At 37.3% G+C, this 22,443-nt stretch overlaps 1 protein-coding gene across 1 annotated transcript; it reads left to right on the top strand.

The window, feature by feature from the left end:
* The first annotated feature begins 6,730 nt into the window (after positions 1–6,730).
* On the top strand, positions 6,731–21,619 carry LOC113078410 (60S ribosomal protein L7-like 1). The gene is made up of 6 exons (XM_026250743.1): positions 6,731–7,055; positions 19,255–19,363; positions 19,445–19,608; positions 19,828–19,965; positions 20,206–20,315; positions 20,539–21,619. Exons 1-6 carry the CDS (start codon positions 7,033–7,035, stop codon positions 20,745–20,747), a joined length of 753 nt encoding a protein of 250 aa, XP_026106528.1. The 5' UTR covers positions 6,731–7,032; the 3' UTR covers positions 20,748–21,619.
* Positions 21,620–22,443: the final 824 nt, after the last annotated feature.

The following is a 22,443-nucleotide window of genomic DNA, read 5'->3' as shown; positions in this document are numbered from 1 at the left end:
GAGCCGATCCTTCCTGTACGCAAAATACGCAAGATGCCTAGGGCCCCCCAAACACCAGGGGGGGCTCTTGCTCTCAAAGATGGTTTAATTTTAGTTTCGTTTTTGATTTTGGCTAGCGGTTATAAAATCATGAATGCTGAAAAATAAAGCCATCAACAGGGTAAGAAGGTCACGTAACTTGAATGATTTAGTTTATTATAAAATGGCACTGTCTATAGTGAGAAGAGAAATTCAGACATCTAATAGAAATGATTGGAGGAAATTTTGTGTTGCTGAAGACATTGAAATTAATGAAGTAGGGGGTATGAAAAGAAAGATGGGAGGGATACAAAGAGATTGTAACATCCTGGTTTAATATATAATAAAATATACATTTTATCTGAAAAGAGAAAAGCAGATGTGCTTGCAGAAAACATTTGTTAAAGTTCACAGTAACTCAAATGTATTTTTATATTAAATTTATATTTTATTATTATTTATTTAAGAAAACAGGGACCAGATTCTAAGTATATATACCCTCATTTATTGGAGTATAAAGGACCATCTGGATGTATGTTGGATTCAGAATTTACCTTGTATGAACTGAAAAAAGCGCTTGTAGGGGTTGGACAAACTTCTCCAGGTCGACATGACATCTGTTATGAGATGTAAAACATCTATCAAAAGCATCACTAGATTTAATCTTAAATATTTTTGATAAAGGTTAGGGAGTCAGGAAAGTGACCAGTTGACTGGAAGCATGGGATTATAATTCCAATTGCAAACCAGACAAGGATCTTATGCAGTCAACTAACTACAGACCCATAGCTTTAACATCTAATTTCTTCAAACTGATGGGGTGTATGATAATGAGTAGACTGGTATATGTCACTGAGAAGAAACATTTCTTATCACCATACCAAAGTGGATTTAGAAAGGATGTAACACAATGGAATCTGTGCTAAACTTGGAATCTGAAATAAGAAAGACAAGGTAAACAAGGAAGCTTTAGTTTAGTATTTTTGATGTTGAAAAGGCCAATGATATGATGTGGAAAGAGGGACTTTAAATTAGATTAAAGGAAAAATGTATAACTGGATCAGGAATTTCTTGTTCAATAGAACTATAACAGTAAGAGTGGGTACTACTTTTTCTCAGATACATACAATAGACAATGGAACTCCTCAGGGTAGCGTTAGCCATCAGTTCTGTTTAACTTAATGATTAATTACATTTTTACAATGGTTGAAAGTGGGATAGGAAGATAGGAGTAATGTTGCGTAAGTGGAAAGGTTATTCTGTAGCAAAAACCCAGACAAAATTGTTAAAATTAGAGGAAATACAATCACAAGCAACAATGATTTGCTATGGAGCTCTTAGATCTTAGATCCTTTATAAGCAGCTCATGTAGAGATGGGCAAGATACCTCAAGAAATTCATAGGCTTGAGTAAAAGATGAGGTACTGGATGAGCACGAAGAGACACTTGGACAGTAATCCAGTTAAAATAGTGTTCAAGGACTGTTGGGAATATGAATATAAAAAATGATCAAGCTTTGGATGGAGGGCCAATGACGAAGCACAGGAAATGGGTTTAAGTGACATCCATTTTGCCCCCACAGTGGCTAGGTCAGCAATCCCTCCTTGGTTTTTCCCAATGAATTGTATTGACATCCATATGCATAAAGAAAAACATAATGAAACGTGTGTTAGAAAGTTTAGTTGTACAGCAATATACAGATCTTACATATTATAGTCCAGTACAAATATACACTGATGGTTCAAAGGATCCAGACTCTGGGAAAACAGCTGCAGCAGTATATTTTCCCCTATTCAAAATTAAAATGTCAAAAAGTGATTATAGCAAAATGAATACAGGAAGTATGGCAGGATGAATGGAAAGAAGGAACAAAAGGAACACATTTATACTTCAAACAAGAAAAAGATTGGTTCAGAGAGAAGAAGATTTGGAAAAAGGAAAGAGGACGTTTTAATAACAAGAACGCATATCGGTCATTAATTATTAAATCAGTTGCAAAGAATAGGAAAACATGTAAATGTAAATTGTGATAAATGTGTGGATACTTGTATTTATAAAATGTGAGGATTATGAAAGAGAATGTTTCCAGCTGGTCAAGCTTTAAAATATTTGAGAATAAATGATCTGTCACACAAGGTTCTGTTAGGAGATGAACCTCTATCGAGAATTAGTTGTTTATTTAAAGGAAACAGGATTGATTAATAGGATTTAGAATACCAGATTCTGTTGTGGTTATTTTTCCTCTTGTTAGTAGTTCTAGTTTCTAAACGTCCTATCCACTGTGTGCTTCACAAACACTGGTGGTGGCAGGAATGCACCCTTAAGTTGGCTTGCCAACCGCCATGAAATCCTAAAAGAAGAAGAAGAATCATTACTATGTAAATATCAGTGTTGTTAGAGCTAAAAGATCAACAATGGATGCATTAATAAAGTTCAGTAATGAAATAGAGAAGGCAATAAAAATGAAAGAAATTATGGGAGTAGAATATTTATGGTTCAGCACCAGAATCATTATTACGGAGTCTAAAGAGAATACAGTATAGAGCTCGCAGAATACAATTTTCAACTAGCCAGATGTATTGTTACTTCCTCTACATTCAAAAATCTGGTTGTTATATTAGACATTAACTTGTCTTTTAAAAAACATCTTACTCATGTTATAAAAACAGCATTTTTCCATCTTTGATACATTGCCAGGCTACAAAAGTTGTTACCTGCTTCTGATGCAGAAAAGCTAGTTCATGGCCTCTAGACTGGTCTATTGTAATGGGGGGAGGGGGGGTCCTGCATCTTCAATAAACAAACTAGAGGTAGTACAAAATGCAGCAGCTAGGGTCCTTACCAAGTCATTTTACAGACTCTGCTCTGGCTACCTATTATGTACTGTTAAAAAATATTATTACTTACATTTAAGGCCCTTAATGGTTTAGCTCCTGCATACCTAACTAGTCTTCTACCACTCTACAATCCATCACACTCCCTAAGGTCACAAAACTCAAAGTCCACTAAAGGAGGTAGAGCTTTTTCGCATTTGACTCACAAACTCTGGATTAACCTTCCTGATAATGTTCGGGGTTCAAACACACTCTCTCTGTTTAAATCTAGATTAAAGACACATCTCTTTGGTCAAGTATTCAAATAATGCATCTCATAATCTTGGACTCCAGTTATATCTGATCAAATGCACATTATTATTCTTTAGCTTGGGTTAAACTAATTAATTTTACTTGGCTGGAACAGCAGCTATGCTAATTATGTCTGTATTTGTTTCTCTGTTTTTGCCACAGGATTAACCGTGGTAACTAGGATTTACACAAGCTCCAGTCTGGATCCAGAACACTGAGAAGAAATGATGCCAGCCCCTCAGAAGACCTCAGATGATGCCAACCATGAAACAACATACAGAACTAACAAATATTGCTACAGGTGTGATTTCATCATAATAATTGCTGTTAATAGTGTTTGTTGTCTGTTTGATTACATCTTTAATTGATTTTTCCATACAGTTCTGCCAGATGTACATAAACTGTGTCACCACTGATAAGCTACTACTAAATATTATAGAAACATAAATTTTTCTGTAAAGTTGCTTTGCAACATTTTTTTATGGTAAAAAGCTCTATACAAATAAAAATTAATTGAATTTAGAGATATTGGATAAGAAAAGAGAATGGGAGGAAATGAGTATTATTAAATATAATGTAAATGTTATCAACAAATGTTGAATATTGAATAATAATAAAGACAAGACAACAAACAAAGTAAATGCTATTTACTTATGTAGACATGACATTTAGTTGTTTTGCTGAATTCCTTAAGAGGGTTTGTGGCAAAGTAAAAAATAAATAAATAAATCATATTATTAAGCAGGTGTAGTATGTACTTGGGGTTAGTTCAAATTAAAGTTAATATTTTACACAGAAAGTGCCCAGTCTTAAGCATGTCTTTCCTTTTAGTTTTGTACATTTAGATTTCTTAATACAACTTTGTTCATGTTTCATTTCTTTTGTTCAGAACTGAGAAAGTAATCAAGCTTGTCCCGCAGAATCTTCTCAAGAAACGCAAGGCGTCCCAGGCTATCAAAGCTATACTCAAGCCAAACTTGCGTTACAGCAGAAGAGAAAAGTAAGAATTCCTCCTTTGTAAACTACTTTTATAAATAGACCAATAATTGTTTTAGAACAAAATTGAAATTGTCTAAACTTCACCAGGTCCAAAAAGGAATTCCCTTGAAGTTTAAGCGCTTGGAAGAGATTTTGAAAAACAGCAAGAGGAGGAATAGAGATGAAACTCGACTCGCCAGACTCAAACAGAGACCTCTGCGAGCCATGCCCCCAGCAAAGAACAGCCTGGTGTTTTGTGAAATGATTGAAAGTGGGATGAATGAGTGAATTGTACCTTTCCACATCTGCTTGAATATGTTTTTAATTTTCTCGTATGATTGCTTGTTAGGGTCAAAGGCGTGAGCCCCAAAGTGATGAAGGCCATTCAGATGCTGCGGCTGAGGAAGATCTTTAGTGGCACCTTTGTGAAAGTCAGCAAGGCTTCTATAAAAATGCTTAAGACAGTGGAACCTTATGTTGCTTGGGGGTGGGTAATCATATAATGTTCATTTTACAGGAAACATATCTGAATCGGTTTTAAAAACATGGCTTTGACTTTCAGCAACTATTGTTGAGTCGTCCACACTGTAAATCAGGACAAAAACTGAGCAAAAGTCTTCCAGGATTTTAGATGTTTTTTTTCGTAGCTGACACTGTTCTTCTGTCTTTTATTGACTTTCACTTGTTTGATTTATTGTTGTGATCTCTTAACAGGTATCCCAACATGACATCAGTCTATGAGGAGAGGAAAAGATATGGGAATGGGAATGGGAAGAAAGATGTCATCATTTCATGACTGAGAATTGGACATACAGCATTGCATTATAGTCTGTATAAGATAGGTAAGCATGAATCGGGAAAGTGTGACAAATGTGGAGAGTTAGAAACAGTGAAGAATGTTCTTTTTGAATGTTCTGCATATGAAAGTGAGAGATTTCAATTAATTCAATAATTAGGGTGGCTGGGAGTTGATAATATTTATTTAAATGTATTGTTAGGAAACGGGTCAAGGCAATCAACAGTGCATGATTTTATTCTCCGTTATTTATTTATTTTGGGTTGTTTCAGTCTTCCAAATCTATACTAACTCCACACTTCAGATCAGTAGGTGGCGGTATTGCACAAACTTTCGCCGCGGGTTATAAAACACAGAAAGAAGAACATGCAGAAGAACTTGGATTCACACCAAAAGCGAATAGAGCGTCAAATTCGCGTCTACCGCGTCTAGTTCGCTGCTTGAACATTTTGAATGCATTCGCGCGTCTAGAAAGCAAAAGTTTGAAGCGAAATTGACGCGCATCCGAGGCGAAATCCGCTTCTTCTGGGAGGGGCAAGTGTTATGCAGTTGTCTGTTTGCAAGATTCCTGATGTCGATCGAGCACTCGGGTCTTTTCCACTTTTTCCTGCACACTTCCTCTGAATAAACACATTATCTTGTTAACGAAAAGTAGCTGTAGGCTATATTAGGGGGAAAATAGTTGTAAAAAAACAGCGGGAAGGCCGCGGGTCGATAAACGTGTACGTGACTCAAAAGTTAAATGTGTATTTACAACACACTCTTCAAAGCGAGGTCCTTTTTATTCCTGAAATATGAACTTGTGTATGATACTTGTGTCATATAGCTCCGGTTGACTTCTCAATGATAACATCAGTCGTTTCTACCATACTTTGTCAGTACCGGAAGTTGAGTTTTATAGCGGAGTCTGTCAATTTAGCCTACTTTTATACTGGAGCATGCTTTTTTAATAGCTCCTGGTTGAATAAAAATACCGTTTATACCGGGGTATGCTTTTTTGATAGGCCCTGGTTTAATAAAAATACAGTTTATAAAGGGGTATACTGTTTTGATAGCTCCTGGTTTAATAAAAATAGTTTATACAGGGGTATGCTGTTTTGATAGCCCCTGGTTTAATAAAAATACAGTTTATAAAGGTGTATGCGGTTTACCACTTGTAATCTTAGGTATGCTGAAATGATGTTTAAATTTGATGTATGCGCCAATTACACTGCTGCGCATGCGCATTAACCAAAGGTATCCCATTCTAATGGGTATGGTGTTTCGCAGGTGGGAAGGAAGTCGACTGGAAGTTGAAGTTGGCCGCGTGCCGCCATCTTGTAGCAGAACTTCACTTGCGTTAGCATCCCATTGACTCCCATTCATTTTGGCATCACTTTGACAGCGAATAACTCTACATCTGAGGAGTTTAAAGACTCCATTTGTCCATTATTTATTTCTAAAGATACACGACAATGTATAAAGGGCTCCATCACCTTCTATGTTACATTATGGCCTCGTAGAAACAGTTTTTGTAAAAAATAAGCTAACGGTTGCGTCATAACCACTCGACTCTCTGTCGTACAGTAGAGAAATTACCGTACAGACAGGAGGAGAAGCTCGCAGGCAATTAACTTAATATGGCGAACTGGCGTTACATTTTAAAATACTATACAAAATAATTAATCAGAATACTTACTCCTGCTCACTCACGCCAAAGAACTCCCCGCTCAAGCTCGCCGTCTCTGCAAGATTAACGATGGCAGTTTGCACGCACAGCTACTAGAAGATTTACATCTGTCAGACAGGTTGCTGACGTCATCAAGCTTAGTTAGAGTCTGCGCGTCAGAAACGGAAGTGCGAAAAAATGCTAAAAATGGGCTTCACTTGTCTCAATTGAGTTCCAATGGGGTCGCTGTGTCCATTTCTTTTACTGTCTATGGTGTTTTGTCAGAACACCTCCATGTTGAATGAACGCGTAAACGCATCTTTACATTGACTTAACATTGAAATCATTTGTGCAAGATGCTCTATTCGCGTTTGGTGTGAACGCAGCATTTGAGTATGAAAGTTAAGGTGGAGATTTAGAAGTATTTCAAGTGTGAAATTATCAACAGCAAAATGTATTGACTAAAAATGAAGACAAGACAACAAACAAAGTGAGTGCTATTTGCTTATGTATGACATGACATTGAGTTGTTTTGCTGAATTCCTTATGCCTAGGGCGGCAGCTCAGCCAGGGGGGCAAGAGAGAGAGAGAAAATTATTAATTTATTTGTTTGTTTTACATTAGGTTACAATTATCGTACTTATATCAACAGCATTTTTCCCCCCACTCCATTAGTAAAATTTTTTATTAACTTAAACTAATTTAATTAACTTTAACTTAACTTAAACTAATAAGTTTCTAATAGAGCGGCCGCGCTCTACTAGTATATGCGTGCAAAATATTGTGATGTATATTCCAAAAAATTTCAAAACGAATAAAATTATCTGGTCATGAGTACAAAAGACGATGGCTTTTAAGTGAGCAAGCACTGGAGAAACAAAGAGGCTCCTTTTTAAAATGCATCGCCTCCGTTCCGTGGATGAGCGCTTTTCGCTGCTTCGAGACCATGGGCGGGTTTTTTGATTTTTATATGACATCGCATCTCTTAAAGAAAAGGAGAATACAATAGTTCTTCAGGATTGCTTAAGGCTGGAAAAGGCCCTGACTCATGGACAGGCCCGTCGCAACAAGGCAGGCAAACCAAGCAACGGGCTAAGTGCACAAGATGGCGCCGGTGAGCTTCAGCGACGCGAGTGTGTGCATACTTATTTCCGGTCTTGCGATCCTCGCATTGACTGTAAGGGAAACTCACATATGAAACGTGGATAGATGTATAAAATTAATGATTTTCAAATTTAACAGCGGTTAGTGGGTATATCAAAAACATGGGGAAACATCCTCCCTACATTTTACGTACCTCTGTGTGGAAATTCATCAAGAGACAACGTGTAGATTGCTTTATTCTTCTGTTGATTATGCGGATCAGCGTCAGGTCAGGTCCACAGGGATTTCTTCTTTCAAACACAAACCTCTCAAATATGCAATACTTTTAATTTTCGAAGAGCTGGTTTTGTTCTGACTGTTCTGACTGTCAAACAAGACGCACAGAGATTCCTGATAAAGCATGTTTTACTAACTTTATTTGATAACATAATGTATAACTAACTGTACAATTAAACGTAATATAATTATGGTAGGTTTGCATTAAATAAAATATCGCTGTTTGCATTAATGTGTGTGTGTTTTTATCTATGTTTATTTGTTTTGTGAAAGATCTGCAGAATAAATCATTATCTGTCTATGAGCAGCCATGTATATTGTTATTCTTTTGCATTAATTATCAGATTAAACAGATATTAAAATTAGTCATGTATTTTTTTATTGTGTAAAATAATAAAATATGTTGTGAAAATAACGATGAAACAGACTGATGTATGTGTACAATTGAGAAATGGATACTTCTGAAGATAAATCGCAGCCCATGTCTCACGAGGTAAATATTTTATATAAAATATTAATAATAATAATGCAAACATTTTCGAAAAATAAGTAATTTGTACATTTACATATTTGGTAAGATTAAAATACATTATATAGCTCTGTATACACACCATGGGTCTCATTCATAAAACACGAGCAGAACGAATTTTTGTGTAAATCGTGTGTAAAGTGGTTCTGGCGTAAATTTTCGGATCCATTAAAATGTTCGTATTTTCCAAATGTTAGTTAGTACGAAATAAATCTACACCTACTCCCAGCCACGCGTAAATAGTGCGTTTAACATCTGAACGTTTTGCTCATTAATACGGCTGCATTTTAATTCACCTTAATCGGGTACATATTTAAACAGCATTTTGAAAAAAAAATATTATATATAGTAATTAAATACGGTTTTTCTTTTCACTTCTGGGACTGTTCGATTAACAGATGAAACTCCATTAACAGCATCTGTCATATGCTGCCAAGCTTCCTTTTTTTTAGGACCAGATACGCCACTATGTACGCTTGAAAATAAAACGTGGCGTTTTGAATTAACTTCTGATAATAAAACTTCAATTTCTGCAGCTGAGATTTTTTAAATTTTTCATTCGATTTTTGAGGAGACATGTTGAAATCCTTCGTTTGGTGTCATAATATGATGCTCATATATATGGGCGGGATTTATGGTAGCTAATTGAGAATGCGCGTGCACTCGCGTCCCATTTAGACTAATTGGAATTCATTAACACACGCACACATTTCACTATCACATTTGACGTTTACGAAGTATTTGTGAATCAGGAGAAGAGTTTTCGGGAAGGTCTCTTTACGCGAAAATCACTCACATATTTACTCGTATATTTACGAATGTTTCATGAATGAGACCCCATGAGTTCAACTTTCATCTCGTGAACAGTAGTGAACATTAGTGTATTTAATTCATTCACCATACCCAAACATACACAAGTTTCAAATCCACTGGCTCAGTTAACATTACAGTATAGTGATAATAGCAGTGTATATCTTATTTGCATTTGAAGTGATATTATAAATCCTGTAAACATATAGAATGTAATATTTGGACTTCTCCGGTTCTCTGCACTGACTTTAAGCACAACTGGAAATATCTACGCACACACTCGCAAGACCGGAAATCCAAGATGGCGGAGATACGCAACTAGCCAATTGCTTGGGGCCCTGAGCCATAGACAGTAAAAGAAATGGACAAAGCGACCCCATTGGAACTCAATTGAGACAAATGAAGCCCAGTTTTAGCGTTTTTTAGCACTTCCGTTTCTGACGCGCAGACTCAAACGAAGCTTGACTACGTCAGCAACCTGTCTGGCAGATGTAAATCTTCTAGTAGCTGTGCGTGCAAACTGCCATCGTTAATCTTGCAGAGACGGCGAGCTCGAGCGGGGAGTTCTTTGTCGTGAGTGAGCAGGAGTAAGTATTCTTATTAATTATTTTGTATAGTATTTTAAAATGTAACGCCAGTACGCCATATTAAGTTAATTGTCTGCGAGCTTCTCCTCCTGTCTGTACGGTAATGCGACAGAGAGCCGAGTGGTTATGACGCAATCGTTAGCCTATTTTTTACAAAAACTGTCTATACGGGGCCATAATGTAACATAGAAGGTAATGGAGCCCTTTATACATTGTCGTGTATCTTTAGAAATAAATAAAGGACAAACAGAGTCTTTAAACGTCTCAGATGTAAAGTTATTCGCTGTCAAAGTGACGCCAAAATGAATGGGAGTCAATTGGAATGCTAACGCAAGTGAAGTTCTGCTAAAAGATGGCAGCCCCCACCCGACTTCAACTTCCGGTCGACTTCCTTGCCCCTTGCCCTGAGCTGGCCTGGGGCCCCAAGACAACGACTGGTTAAGAATAAAATTCAATGACACTGTGTGAGCGCCCCTTTGATCGTCAATGCAGTAACTTGTAATGACACTGTTATAGGGATAACCCCTCTCATTAGTCGCTGACAGCAGCCAGCCAACCATGTGATCTCAAGTGATGGACGAATGTCTGTAAATACTAAGCCGGAACAGTCTATTTAAATATGAATCCTGCATGTTCTGTGTGTCTCTGTTAATGAATGGAGCAAAAGCGCGTCTTCCTTTATTAACACACACTGAGGCCGGTGACACACTGGCTGCGTGGTGTGAGCGCCGCGTGTCTGAAGCGTCCCAGAAGCGTGGCGAATTCTGTGTCTTTACACACCAGAAGCGTGCCTGACGCGGCGCTGGCGCGCTGCTGCTGTAGAGGGAGACCGTTGACAGACCAGGCTCATGTCTTCATTACAACAATATATACTTTTGTTTACACACCTACACCTACGCCTACTGATAAAGGACACCGTCAAAAGTATTGACGGCGAAATAGATTATGTTTGACAGGTGCAATGTTTGAAAATCGATAATTATGTATTTATTTATTTTATTACCTTTATATCTGAATTTATGTCAACCTATAGACTTTCAAATATCAAAATATCAGGAATTCATATGTATTTGTGTACAAAATGACATTTAAACACATTTTCCTATTATATTTTGCCTGGAAAAGCTTCCAACACGCGCGCGTGTCGAGGTAAAAATAGGCGTCGGTTCTATTTCTAGCAAGCAAGCGTTTGCCGCGCGGCTCGAGCCGCGCCTGAGACGCGCGTCTCACGCAGGCGGTCTGTAAGCTCTAACCTGTTAACATGGGAGCCGAATTAAAAACCGACACGCCACGCGGCTGAGACGCTTGTGCCACGCATCCAGTGTGTCACCGGCCTGAAGCGCACGTGACGCTCGCGGTAATTTCAGCGTCTGCTGTCTCACTAAATAAGACGAGAACACATGGATAACATCTACAGAACTGCTCTGACAGTCACTTCATGAGCATTTGACCGTTTGATTTGAGTAAAACTAGCGTCACATCACACACAGAACTGTAAAGGTACGTCTACCCGTCAAAATATAAGTCCCGTTTTAGACAAGTATTTGCCAGAGATGTATTACTATTGTTCAGCAGAATGTACATAGACTGCATATAAAAAGTTGAAACAGTTGTTACTTTTGTCCCGCTACAGTCACAAAAATGATTTATTTTTATTCCAGTGCAAGCTATATTGTGAATTTCTGTGTCTTGTATCATTTCTTACAAATGTTTATATCATATTATACCAAAATAATATGTCTGAGTGAGGGTCAGAAAGACGGACAGAGGTCTTGTTTTATCCAAATGTTTTTGAGAGGGCGTTTCTGGACATAGAGTAACATCTCTCTCTGGGCAGCTGCTACATAACATTCATATTTAGGTTTTAGCCATATCTTAGCCTTTACACCTCCACCTATGAATTTGCAGTGTTTCCAGATGTTTTAATGCACATTTTCAATTTATGCATAAAAACAACTGGATGGAAACATTATGTTAGAGTAACTACTGTTACATTATGTTTAGAGTTTTTTTTTATTATGCTAATGTGATTAAATTTTTATATTGTGCATTCTGTAGAATTTTTTTTATTATATAAAAATACATTGAAATTTACAATAAAAAAATAGTCAGGTTTTAAGACATCTGATGAAGCTTAAATTTAAAATGAAAATATGAAAATGTAATTTAATATTTTTTTGCAAAGACAAAGGATAAAATATGTTTGCAGTTACTTATTAACAAGGTCACAATCAGGTATACTTAATAAAAATAAGACTAACAGAAAAAAATCTAGCTTATATTGTTGTGTTACTTTTGACCCACCTGTGTGTTACTTTCGTCCAAACCGATGGGGTCGAAAGTAACAATGTTCAATTTATGTTCAAAGTGAAATTATACTGAAGTCTTTCTACATTTCTACAAAATACCACCTGGTATTGTTAGACCACACTTCTGAGTTACTGGCCACAGCAGAAATATATCTCTGTATACAACATTATCTTTTAAAATGAAGTTTTTCTGAAAAATGGTACTTTCGCCCCTGCTTTCCCCTAATTTATATCATTTACGCGGGCTCTGGCCGGGCTCGGGCTTGCGCTCTGGTTTGCGAGGTAAACGAGCGGTCATGTGATGTGTTTCGATTAGCGCGAGAAAGATACGAAAATGAATACTGAGTAGGTGTAACGGAGGCTTGCCTCTGGTGATTACGTTTTTGTTGCACCAGCAACTAAACAAAGTCTGAGATGTGGAAAAGTTGTTTACCATGTTTATAATGAGAATAATGAGTGAATAATGACGCACCATCAGTGAGCGCAGAGACGCGCTGAAGCCATCTACGATTCAATCATTTTCCTGGACAAAAACATGTCGGCTTAGCCTAATCTCTGTGAGTAAAGGTTTTTCAAATGATAACTATACATTAATTGAGTCTTAAATGCATAATGTGGACAGAGTATTTACGCTAATGTTGGCATTATTCTTTTATTAAATATCATCTGCTAGTGCGAAGCAAATCTTATCTTAATTTCGTTATTGCCAAATACCCATCTTAATTTAAAATTTATCTTAATTTAATTAGTTAAAAATGACTCGTTTTTATTGGTGCTGCTTTGGTCTATTTTTAGGCTAAAGGAGCCTATATATGCCTATTTAGAGTGCTGAGATACGATGTCATAGAGGACTTATTTAATTCTTTATTCCAACTTCCAAGTGGTCTTGTCTACGTTAGTTATGAATAAATTATGTTAAAACATGTTCTAAATGACTCATTATTGACAAAAGACAAAAGAGTTGTGCATTTGAATGATGTCGGGCTTTAAAAAAGCTGTCAATCAAAATGTAGCCTACTTGTCGGGCTTTGGCCGAAACCTGTAGGGCTCGGGTCCTGTCGGGCAGGGCCAGATTAACACTTTGTTGTACCCTGGGCAACAATATTCAAGGGCCCCATCAACACGACCCCAGGTTCACCATAATATGGTCACATACAGAATATATTACTGTAATATACAAAAGGCAATCAAGTTATTAGTCCAACACAAACAATTTGAAATCTGCCAGTTATCCCTCCACAACAATTTACAGCATTTTAACGAAGCTGGCACCTCAAGGAAAAAGCTCATTTTAACTTGTTTTAAAATAGAACAACAACATATCACAGCACAATTAACCAGTTAAACATTTTAGTGCTACATAAAATTTAGAAATCTGTCAATTTCTCTGAAGAAGACAAGACAGAAATAAATGCTACATAATCTGGCAAAACACACACTGTAAACCCTGATAAGTTCACAGAACTCAAAAAATATTTTGTAACAGATTACACAAAAACATTTAAGTGATGTTTTTAAATGTTTTAAGTTTACATAAACTTAAAAAAATTAATTCCAGTTGCCTTAAATTATCTCAGAGTTATCTTAAATAATTATAATTCTGAACTTATAATTAGTAATTCACTCATAATTTTATCTATTTTTCAACTCCTATAATGTGGGAAATACACTCAAATTTAGGCTTTTGCTGTCCATCCTCAGTCTAACCACAGGCTCTACTCTTCACCACAACGGTAACACTACAAATCTAACATAACATAAACTTTTTTATAAAATCTAATATAACACAACATTTATGTATTAACTTATGTCCCTCTATGTTAATCTTGTGTAAAAACACACAAAATAACACTTAATTTCTAAATTTATTTTCCTTGTTTTCTGATGTAAAGCATGCTGGGAACTAGAAAACACAATCATTTTAAGTTCACCTCACTATAACAAATTTTTGAGTTAACAGAACTTATTTAAATTAAGTCCAATGAACTTTCGTTATTATTTGAGTGCAATTAACTAATTTCATTTGATTAATTTCACTGTTCGGTTTTACAGTGCACAATTTAAGTCCTAAATAATGACGAGGTGCATGTTTGAATTTGAAATGCTCTTCGCTCTCCGGGCTGTAAACGTAAGCTGGCGGTGTAGAAAAGTCCTGGCTAGCTGAGTTGTCCTCGTCGTTGACGGAAGCTGACTTAACAGAACTGTCGGCAACATTAACAGGAGTGAAGGAATTGCCTATTTTGGGTATATACTTTAAATTTTCTGCGTTTCTGATGTGCTTTCCTTTTTTAATTTCTGCTTCGCGCTCCCACTTAGCTTCTCCATGTCAGAGACTTTTTTTCTGTTGTAGAAACGCCTGACGTAACCCGCTCGGCGTATTTGACCCACCTCATGCGGACCGACCAATGTGGAGAGGGGCTTAACTTGAGGCCCTCTCTTCATTGGTCAGTCCACATGATACTGACTCTCAGCCGCTCGCAACTCACGTTCAAAGTCATAGGCAGCGCAGCGTCTCTTCTGTGCAGCGCGCAAAAGCCAGTGTTGAAAGTTTGTTTAATATAAAGCGGGAGATACCAGATACAGTATTTTGCTCGTGCCCTTGCTGCCCTGGGCCATTCATAGGTCTTGGGCCCCTGGGCAATTGCCTAGTTGCCCGTATGGTTAATCCGGCCCTGCTGTCGGGCCTAACTTTTAAGGCCTGATTACAGCTCTACGCCTGGTTGTTGAGCTAAACCACTGGATGTGCTTAAATTCATCTGTGAAAAAGGAATTTTTCCAAATGTTTTTGTAGCATTGAGAGTGCTTTTCACTCTCCCTGTCACTGTGAACTCTGGAGAAGTTTCTCAAAGCTTAAACTGATTAAAAATTATCTCCGAAGTACAAGTTAAACTCGAGGATGCAATCAAAGCGTTTGCCGCTGTGAAAGCCCGACGCGCATGCTTCTGAAATGTAGGCTATTAGTTGTGTAAATGTGTGTTTGTGTGAATCAGTCAAGAAAAAATCGAAACCTCCAGTACTTAAGAGCTAAAAAGTTGTGTGCATATGTTTAGTTTCATTCTGTATCTATTATATAACAGAAATTATATGCAGATGTTGCATTGTGTACTTTTTTCATGCTGCAGTATGAAAAAAACCTTCTGAAACCATGCTTACACGTTTTTATTTATTTAGTTTAATTTTCTAGAATTTTTTTATAGAATTCGCGTCTACCATGCTAAACGCCTCATTTGCGCCGCGAGACCTCCAGACACACAAATTAGATTTAGTCCGAGAGCTCTCAGTCACTCCATTGAAACTGTGTGTATGGTATACTGTCCATGTCCAGAAAGTTAAGAAAAACATCATCAAAGTAGTCCATGTGACATCAGAGTTTTTTGAAACATCGAAAATACATTTTAGTCCAAAAATACCAAAAACTCCGACTTTATTCATCGTCTTCTCTTCCGTGTCTTTTGTGAGAGAGATTTCAAAATAAAGCAGTTTGTGATATCCGGTTCGTGAACGAATCATTCAATGTAACCGGATCTTTTTGAACCAGTTCACCAAATCGAACTGAATCGTTTTAAACGGTTCTTGTCTCCAATACGCATTAATCCACAAATGACTTAAATGATTATGAACTTTGTTCATGTTTCATTTCTTTTGTTCATTGGTTTGTTCAAACTCAGAGGGAGTGTCAGCCACATAAAAACAGTTAACAGCTTAAGTCATTTGTGGATTAATGCGTATTGGAGATGCGAACCATTTAAAACGATTCAGTTCGATTTGGTGAACTGGTTCAAAAAGATCCGGTTACATCAAATGATTCGTTCACAAACCGGATATCACAAACTGTTGTGTTTTGAACTCTCTCACAACAGAAGAGAATGATTACTTTGATGATGTTTTTTAACCTTTCTGGATAGTGTTGTCAAAAGACCCGGTACTTCGGTACCAAGTAGGTACTAAAAAAATTTAAATGTGACGGTACCAGGTTTCTTTAAGTACCGGTAGTACCGAGGTCCCATTCAAACCCGGTTCAGCGCTATGATTTCCGCGAAGCAGAAAACGAGGATGGAATCTCAAAGTCCAGCCATGAAAATGAAACTTACATTTTAATATGGACAGTCATGAAATTTGTCAAAGTTAGCATAAATTAATCAAATCAAATCTCCATATGGAGATTTGAACTTTTCAGTTCATCTCAATGGACGCACAGCGCACCTGTATTTGATGCTCTGTTTCTCACACATGCAAAGAGAGAGAGAGAGCGAGAGTCTTACCACGCTGAATCGACACGCTATATGTAACCTATTCTTTGTTGTCATCTCCTGTAAAAATAATGGAGTTCATTTAGAATTATTCATATTCATTTTCGAACAAGCAGAAGACATACCAGTTTCTCTGGTAGTAGGTGGAGCTAATGCGCAAATGGCAATTCCATTGGCTGGCGCTGATCTAGTGTTTTGATTTCAGCAAATCAGTTTGACCGAACGCAGACAACGTGATTAATATTCATTAACCCAGCAGCTCATCAATTCATAGTGCATAGTATATACATTAGTATGATAGTAGAATTAGTAGTAGTATTATCTTTTAATAATAATTAATATGATCTATTACAATTTTTTTTACAGAAACCCTTAATGACCAAAAATATCTTAAGCATCAGCACCAGTCTTAAGCTCAGTTAAAATGACAAATATGCATTCATTAGGCCTTAAAGTTAATTTTTACATAAAGGTATTGTGCTAGAAATATTACTATTATTTAGTCAAATGTATGTGATACTGCTACTACTGTTGAAAAAAATTATAAAACTTTATTTTTTAAAGAAATAAATCACAATATTTCTTCCATGTTTTAATTTTAATAGCAAATCCCCTTTATTTACCAAAAATAAAATGTGTTTACATTTCATAAATTAAAAGACTAATTAAATTTGGGTGAAACTTGTTTACTGTTTTTCATAATTATATAACTTGCAGAAAAACTTTAAACACAATTATAAATAAGTATAAAGAATGGCATTGTTTTTTTTTCCGTGCTAAAAAGTTATATATTTTTTTAATTGGCATATTTTCACCGAATACTGAAATATTGGTACAGTATTGTTCAAAATAATAGCAGTACAATGTGACTAACCAGAATAATCAAGGTTTTTAGTATATTTTTTTATTGCTACGTGGCAAACAAGTTACCAGTAGGTTCAGTAGATTGTCAGAAAACAAACAAGACCCAGCATTCATGATATGCACGCTCTTAAGGCTGTGCAATTGGGCAATTAGTTGAAAGGGGTGTGTTCAAAAAAATAGCAGTGTCTACCTTTGACTGTACAAACTCAAAACTATTTTGTACAAACATTTTTTTTTTCTGGGATTTAGCAATCCTGTGAATCACTAAACTAATATTTAGTTGTATGACCACAGTTTTTTAAAACTGCTTGACATCTGTGTGGCATGAAGTCAACCAACTTGTGGCACCTCTCAGCTGTTATTCCACTCCATGATTCTTTAACAACATTCCACAATTCATTCACATTTCTTGGTTTTGCTTCAGAAACAGCATTTTTGATATCACCACACAAGTTCTCAATTGGATTAAGGTCTGGAGATTGGGCTGGCCACTCCATAACATTAATTTTGTTGGTTTGGAACCAAGACTTTGCCCGTTTACTAGTGTGTTTTGGGTCATTGTCTTGTTGAAACAACCATTTCAAGCGCATGTCCTCTTCAGCATAGGGCAACATGACCTCTTCAAGTATTTTAACATATGCAAACTGATCCATGATCCCTGGTATGCGATAAATAGGCCCAACACCATAGTAGGAGAAACATGCCCATATCATGATGCTTGCACCTCCATGCTTCACTGTCTTCACTGTGTACTGTGGCTTGAATTCAGAGTTTGGGGGTCGTCTCACAAACTGCCTGTGGCCCTTGGACCCAAAAAGAACAATTTTACTCTCATCAGTCCACAAAATGTTCCTCCATTTCTCTTTAGGCCAGTTGATGTGTTCTTTGGCAAATTGTAACCTCTTCTGCACATGCCTTTTTTTTAACAGAGGGACTTTGCGGGGGATTCTTGAAAATAGATTAGCTTCACACAGACGTCTTCTAACTGTCACAGTACTTACAGGTAACTCCAGACTGTCTTTGATCATCCTGGAGGTGATCATTGGCTGAGCCTTTGCCATTCTGGTTATTCTTCTATCCATTTTGATGGTTGTCTTCCGTTTTCTTCCACGTCTCTCTGGTTTTGCTCTCCATTTTAAGGCATTGGAGATCATTTTAGCTGAACAGCCTATCATTTTTTGCACCTCTTTATAGGTTTTCCCCTCTCTAATCAACTTTTTAATCAAAGTACGCTGTTCTTCTGAACAATGTCTTGAACGACCCATTTTCCTCAGCTTTCAAATGCATGTTCAACAAGTGTTGGCTTCATCCTTAAATAGGGGCCACCTGATTCACACCTGTTTCTTCACAAAATTGATGACCTCAGTGATTGAATGCCACACTGCTATTTTTTTGAACACACCCCTTTCAACTAATTCAACTAATTGCCCAATTGCACAGCCTTAAGAGCGTGCATATCATGAATGCTGGGTCTCATTTGTTTTCTGAGAATCTACTGAACCTACTGGTAACTTGTTTGCCACGTAGCAATAAAAAAATATATGAAAAACCTTGATTATTCTGGTTAGTCACATTGTACTGCTATTATTTTGAACAATACTGTACCGTGAAAACACTATTTCTGGACATGGACACTATACCATACACACAGTTTCAATGGAGGGACTGAGAGCTCTCTGACTAAATCTAAAATATCTTAAACTGTGTTCCGAAGATAAACGGAGGTCTCACCGGTTTGAAATGACATGAGTTATTAATGACATAATTTTGATTTTTGGGTGAACTAACCCTTAAGGGGGTTTGTGGCAAAGTAAAAAAAAAAAATCATGATATTATTAAGTTAAATTAAAGTTTATATTTTACACAGAAAGTGCCCAATTTTAGTCATGTCTGTCCTTCTATTTTTGTACACTTAGATTTCTTAATACAACTTTGTTCATGTTTCATTTCTTTTGTTCAGAACCGAGAAAGTAATCAAGCTTGTCCCCCAGAATCTTCTCAAGAAACGCAAGGTGTCCCAGGCTATCAAAGCTACTCAAGCCAAACTTGCATTAAAGCAGAAGAGAAAAGTAAGAATTTCTCCTTTGTAATCTGCATTTATAAATAGACCAATAATTGTTTTAGAACAAAATTGAAATGGTCTAAACCAGGTCCAAAAAGGAATTCCCTTGAAGTTTAAGCGCCTGGAGGACATTTTAAAAAACAGCAAGAGGAGGAATCAAGACGAAACAAGACTCGCCAGACTCAAACAGAGACCTCTGCGAGCCATGCCCCCAGCAAAGAACAGCCTGGTGTTTGCTGTCCGCATCAGAGAGTATGGTCAACTTATTCATCATTCATAATGAAGTTAAAGGGCTGGTTTTCCTGTAAAAATACTCAACCAACCAACATTCATTCTGTGGACAAAACCAGTAAAAAACTGGTCAAAATATCTACTTTTGTAAAATGATTGAAAGTGGGATGAATAAGTGAATTGTACCTTTCCACATCTGCTTGAATATGTTTTTAATTTTCTCGTATGATTGCTTGTTAGGGTCAAAGGTGTGAGCCCCAAAGTGATGAAGGCCATTCAGATGCTGCGGCTGAGGAAGATCTTTAGTGGCACCTTTGTGAAAGTCAGCAAGGCTTCTATAAAAATGCTTAAGACAGTGGAACCTTATGTTGCTTGGGGGTGGGTAATCATATAATGTTCATTTTACAGGAAACATATCTGAATCGGTTTTAAAAACATGGCTTTGACTTTCAGCAACTAATGTTGAGTCGTCCACACTGTAAATCAGGACAAAAACTGAGCAAAAGTCTTCCAGGATTTTAGATGTTTTTTTATTGTATTTTATTAAATAGCTGGCACTGTTCTTCTGTCTTTTATTGACTTTCACTTGTTTGATTTATTGTTGTGATCTCTTAACAGGTATCCCAACTTGAAATCAGTCCGTGACCTCATATTGAAACGAGGTCTGGTGAGGATTGACAAGAGAAGGATTCCTCTAACTGACAATACACTCATAGAGCAGCATCTCGGTAAGTCATCAACATGGTGGATGCATTTCATTCAGTGGGAAATTGGGCATTTTGTGGTAGCAATCCTTTGGGGGAAATGGGAATTTTTGTAAATATTAGAAATGCACTGAAGTAAAATAAATTCTTTGATATTCAGTGATGGTCTAATTGTCTTAACAGTCTTTGATATTCATACTGACAATTAAAAATTTTAATGAAATGTATATTCCGAATATGTCTCAAGGACAATATGGGATCATATGTTTGGAGGACCTTATTCATGAGATCTCTTCTGCTGGAAAGAACTTCAAGGTGGTAAACAACTTCCTGTGTCCGTTCAATTTGTCAATTCCACGACATGCTGCTAAAGACAAAGTTGGACTGCTGAAAGATGTTGGTGATCCTGGACCCAGAGCTGAAGACATAAACACAATCATCAGGAAACTCAACTGAGCTAACAGACTTTCATGGATACCCAGGGCCGTTGCTAATGGGGTGAAAGGTGGTGACGATTATAGGGGCCCATGGCGATCTCAACCTTCTGAAAAATTCTTTAGAACATCTGAACGCAGTAGCAATGGGTGAAACTAGTGCTGGGCGGTAAACCAGTGTATATATTCGTTACCATAATATCGCGCGACACTGTTTCAGACGGACCCTTTATGCTGTGTATACACCAAACCCGAATAGAGCGTCTGGCGTGAATGATTTCAATGTTAAGTCATTGCAAAACCATGTTTACGCGCGTCTGGAGGTCTTTAGCCTCACTCATTCAACATGGAGGAACGACTGATGTTGTCAGTGAGCAGTCAACCTGAGCTTTATGACACAAGTATCACACACAAGTTCATATTTCAGGAATAAAAAGGACCTCGCTTGGAAGTGTGTGTTGTAATACACATTTAACTTTTGAGTCACGTACACGTTTATTGACCCGCGGCCTTCCCGCTGTTTTTTTAAAAACTATTTTCCCCCTAATATAGCCTACAGCTACTTTTCGCTAACAAGTTAATGCGTTTATTCAGAGGACGTATGCAGGAAAAAGTAGAAAAAAAGACCCGAGTGCTCGATCAACATCAGCCATCTTGCAAACAAATAACCGCTAGCACTTGCCCCTCCCACAAGAAGCAGATTTTGCCTCAGACACGCGTCAATTTCGCTTCAAACTTTTGCTTTCTATGCGCGTCTATTTCGCTCATAAGCTATTACTTATAAGCTATTACTAAATATTGTAGAAACATAATTTTCTGTAAAGTTGCTTTGTAACGATTTGTATTGTAAAAAGCGCTATACAAATAAACTTTAATTGAATTGAATGACTGAGGTGCCCTTGAGCAAGACACCGAACCCCCAACTGCTCCCCGGGCACCGCAGCATAAATGGCTGCCCACTGCTCCAGGTGTGTGTGTGTGTGTTCAGTGCTGTGTGTGTGCAATTTGGATGGGTTAAAAGCAAAGCACAAATTCCGAGTATGGGTCACCATACTTGGCTGTATGTCATGTAACTTTCACTTTGTACATGAATGAAAAAAAAAACCGTCATAAAACGGAAAACCGGCATAATTTAGAAAAAAAAAACGTGATATAAATTTTTGTTCCAACCGCCCAGCACTAGGTGAAACAGAGGGATCACAGAGTTCCATACAAATCCATTTATTACTATGTTCTCAAACCTTAAACTGTTGCAATCTACAAGACACATGTCTTAAACTTTTTCAGAGAAATAAGTATTCTCCCTGACAGTGACGTAGACAAAACTTTGGATCATGTTTACGCAAACATTGATGGAGCCTACACTGCGACCGCCCTCCCCCACCTCGGCCAGTCTGATCACCTTTCTTTGTTTCTCACCCCGGAGTATACACCCCTCATTAACCGTGTGAAACCATCAGTGGAGCCCCACTGGAGCAGACTCTTTACTTCAGGACAGATTTCAACACACTGAACCAAGAACCAAGAGAAAACATTAACGTCTACAGCCGCTAGAGGGTGCTCTATGATTTCAGTGTAGAGAACAGGATCACTGAGCAGCATAGAGCGCCCTCTCGCGGCTGTCGATGGTAATGTTTTCTCTTAGTTCATGTCAAATTAATTTTGATAAATAAGTCGCATCTGACTATAAGTCGCAGGACCAGCCAAACTATAAAAAA

The sequence above is a fragment of the Carassius auratus genome, unplaced genomic scaffold (assembly GCF_003368295.1).
Source record: "Carassius auratus strain Wakin unplaced genomic scaffold, ASM336829v1 scaf_tig00025684, whole genome shotgun sequence".
In the NCBI taxonomy this organism is placed as follows: Eukaryota; Metazoa; Chordata; class Actinopteri; order Cypriniformes; family Cyprinidae; genus Carassius; species Carassius auratus.
Note: the sequence above shows the minus strand (reverse complement) of the source record. Positions and strands in the feature narration are given on the sequence as shown.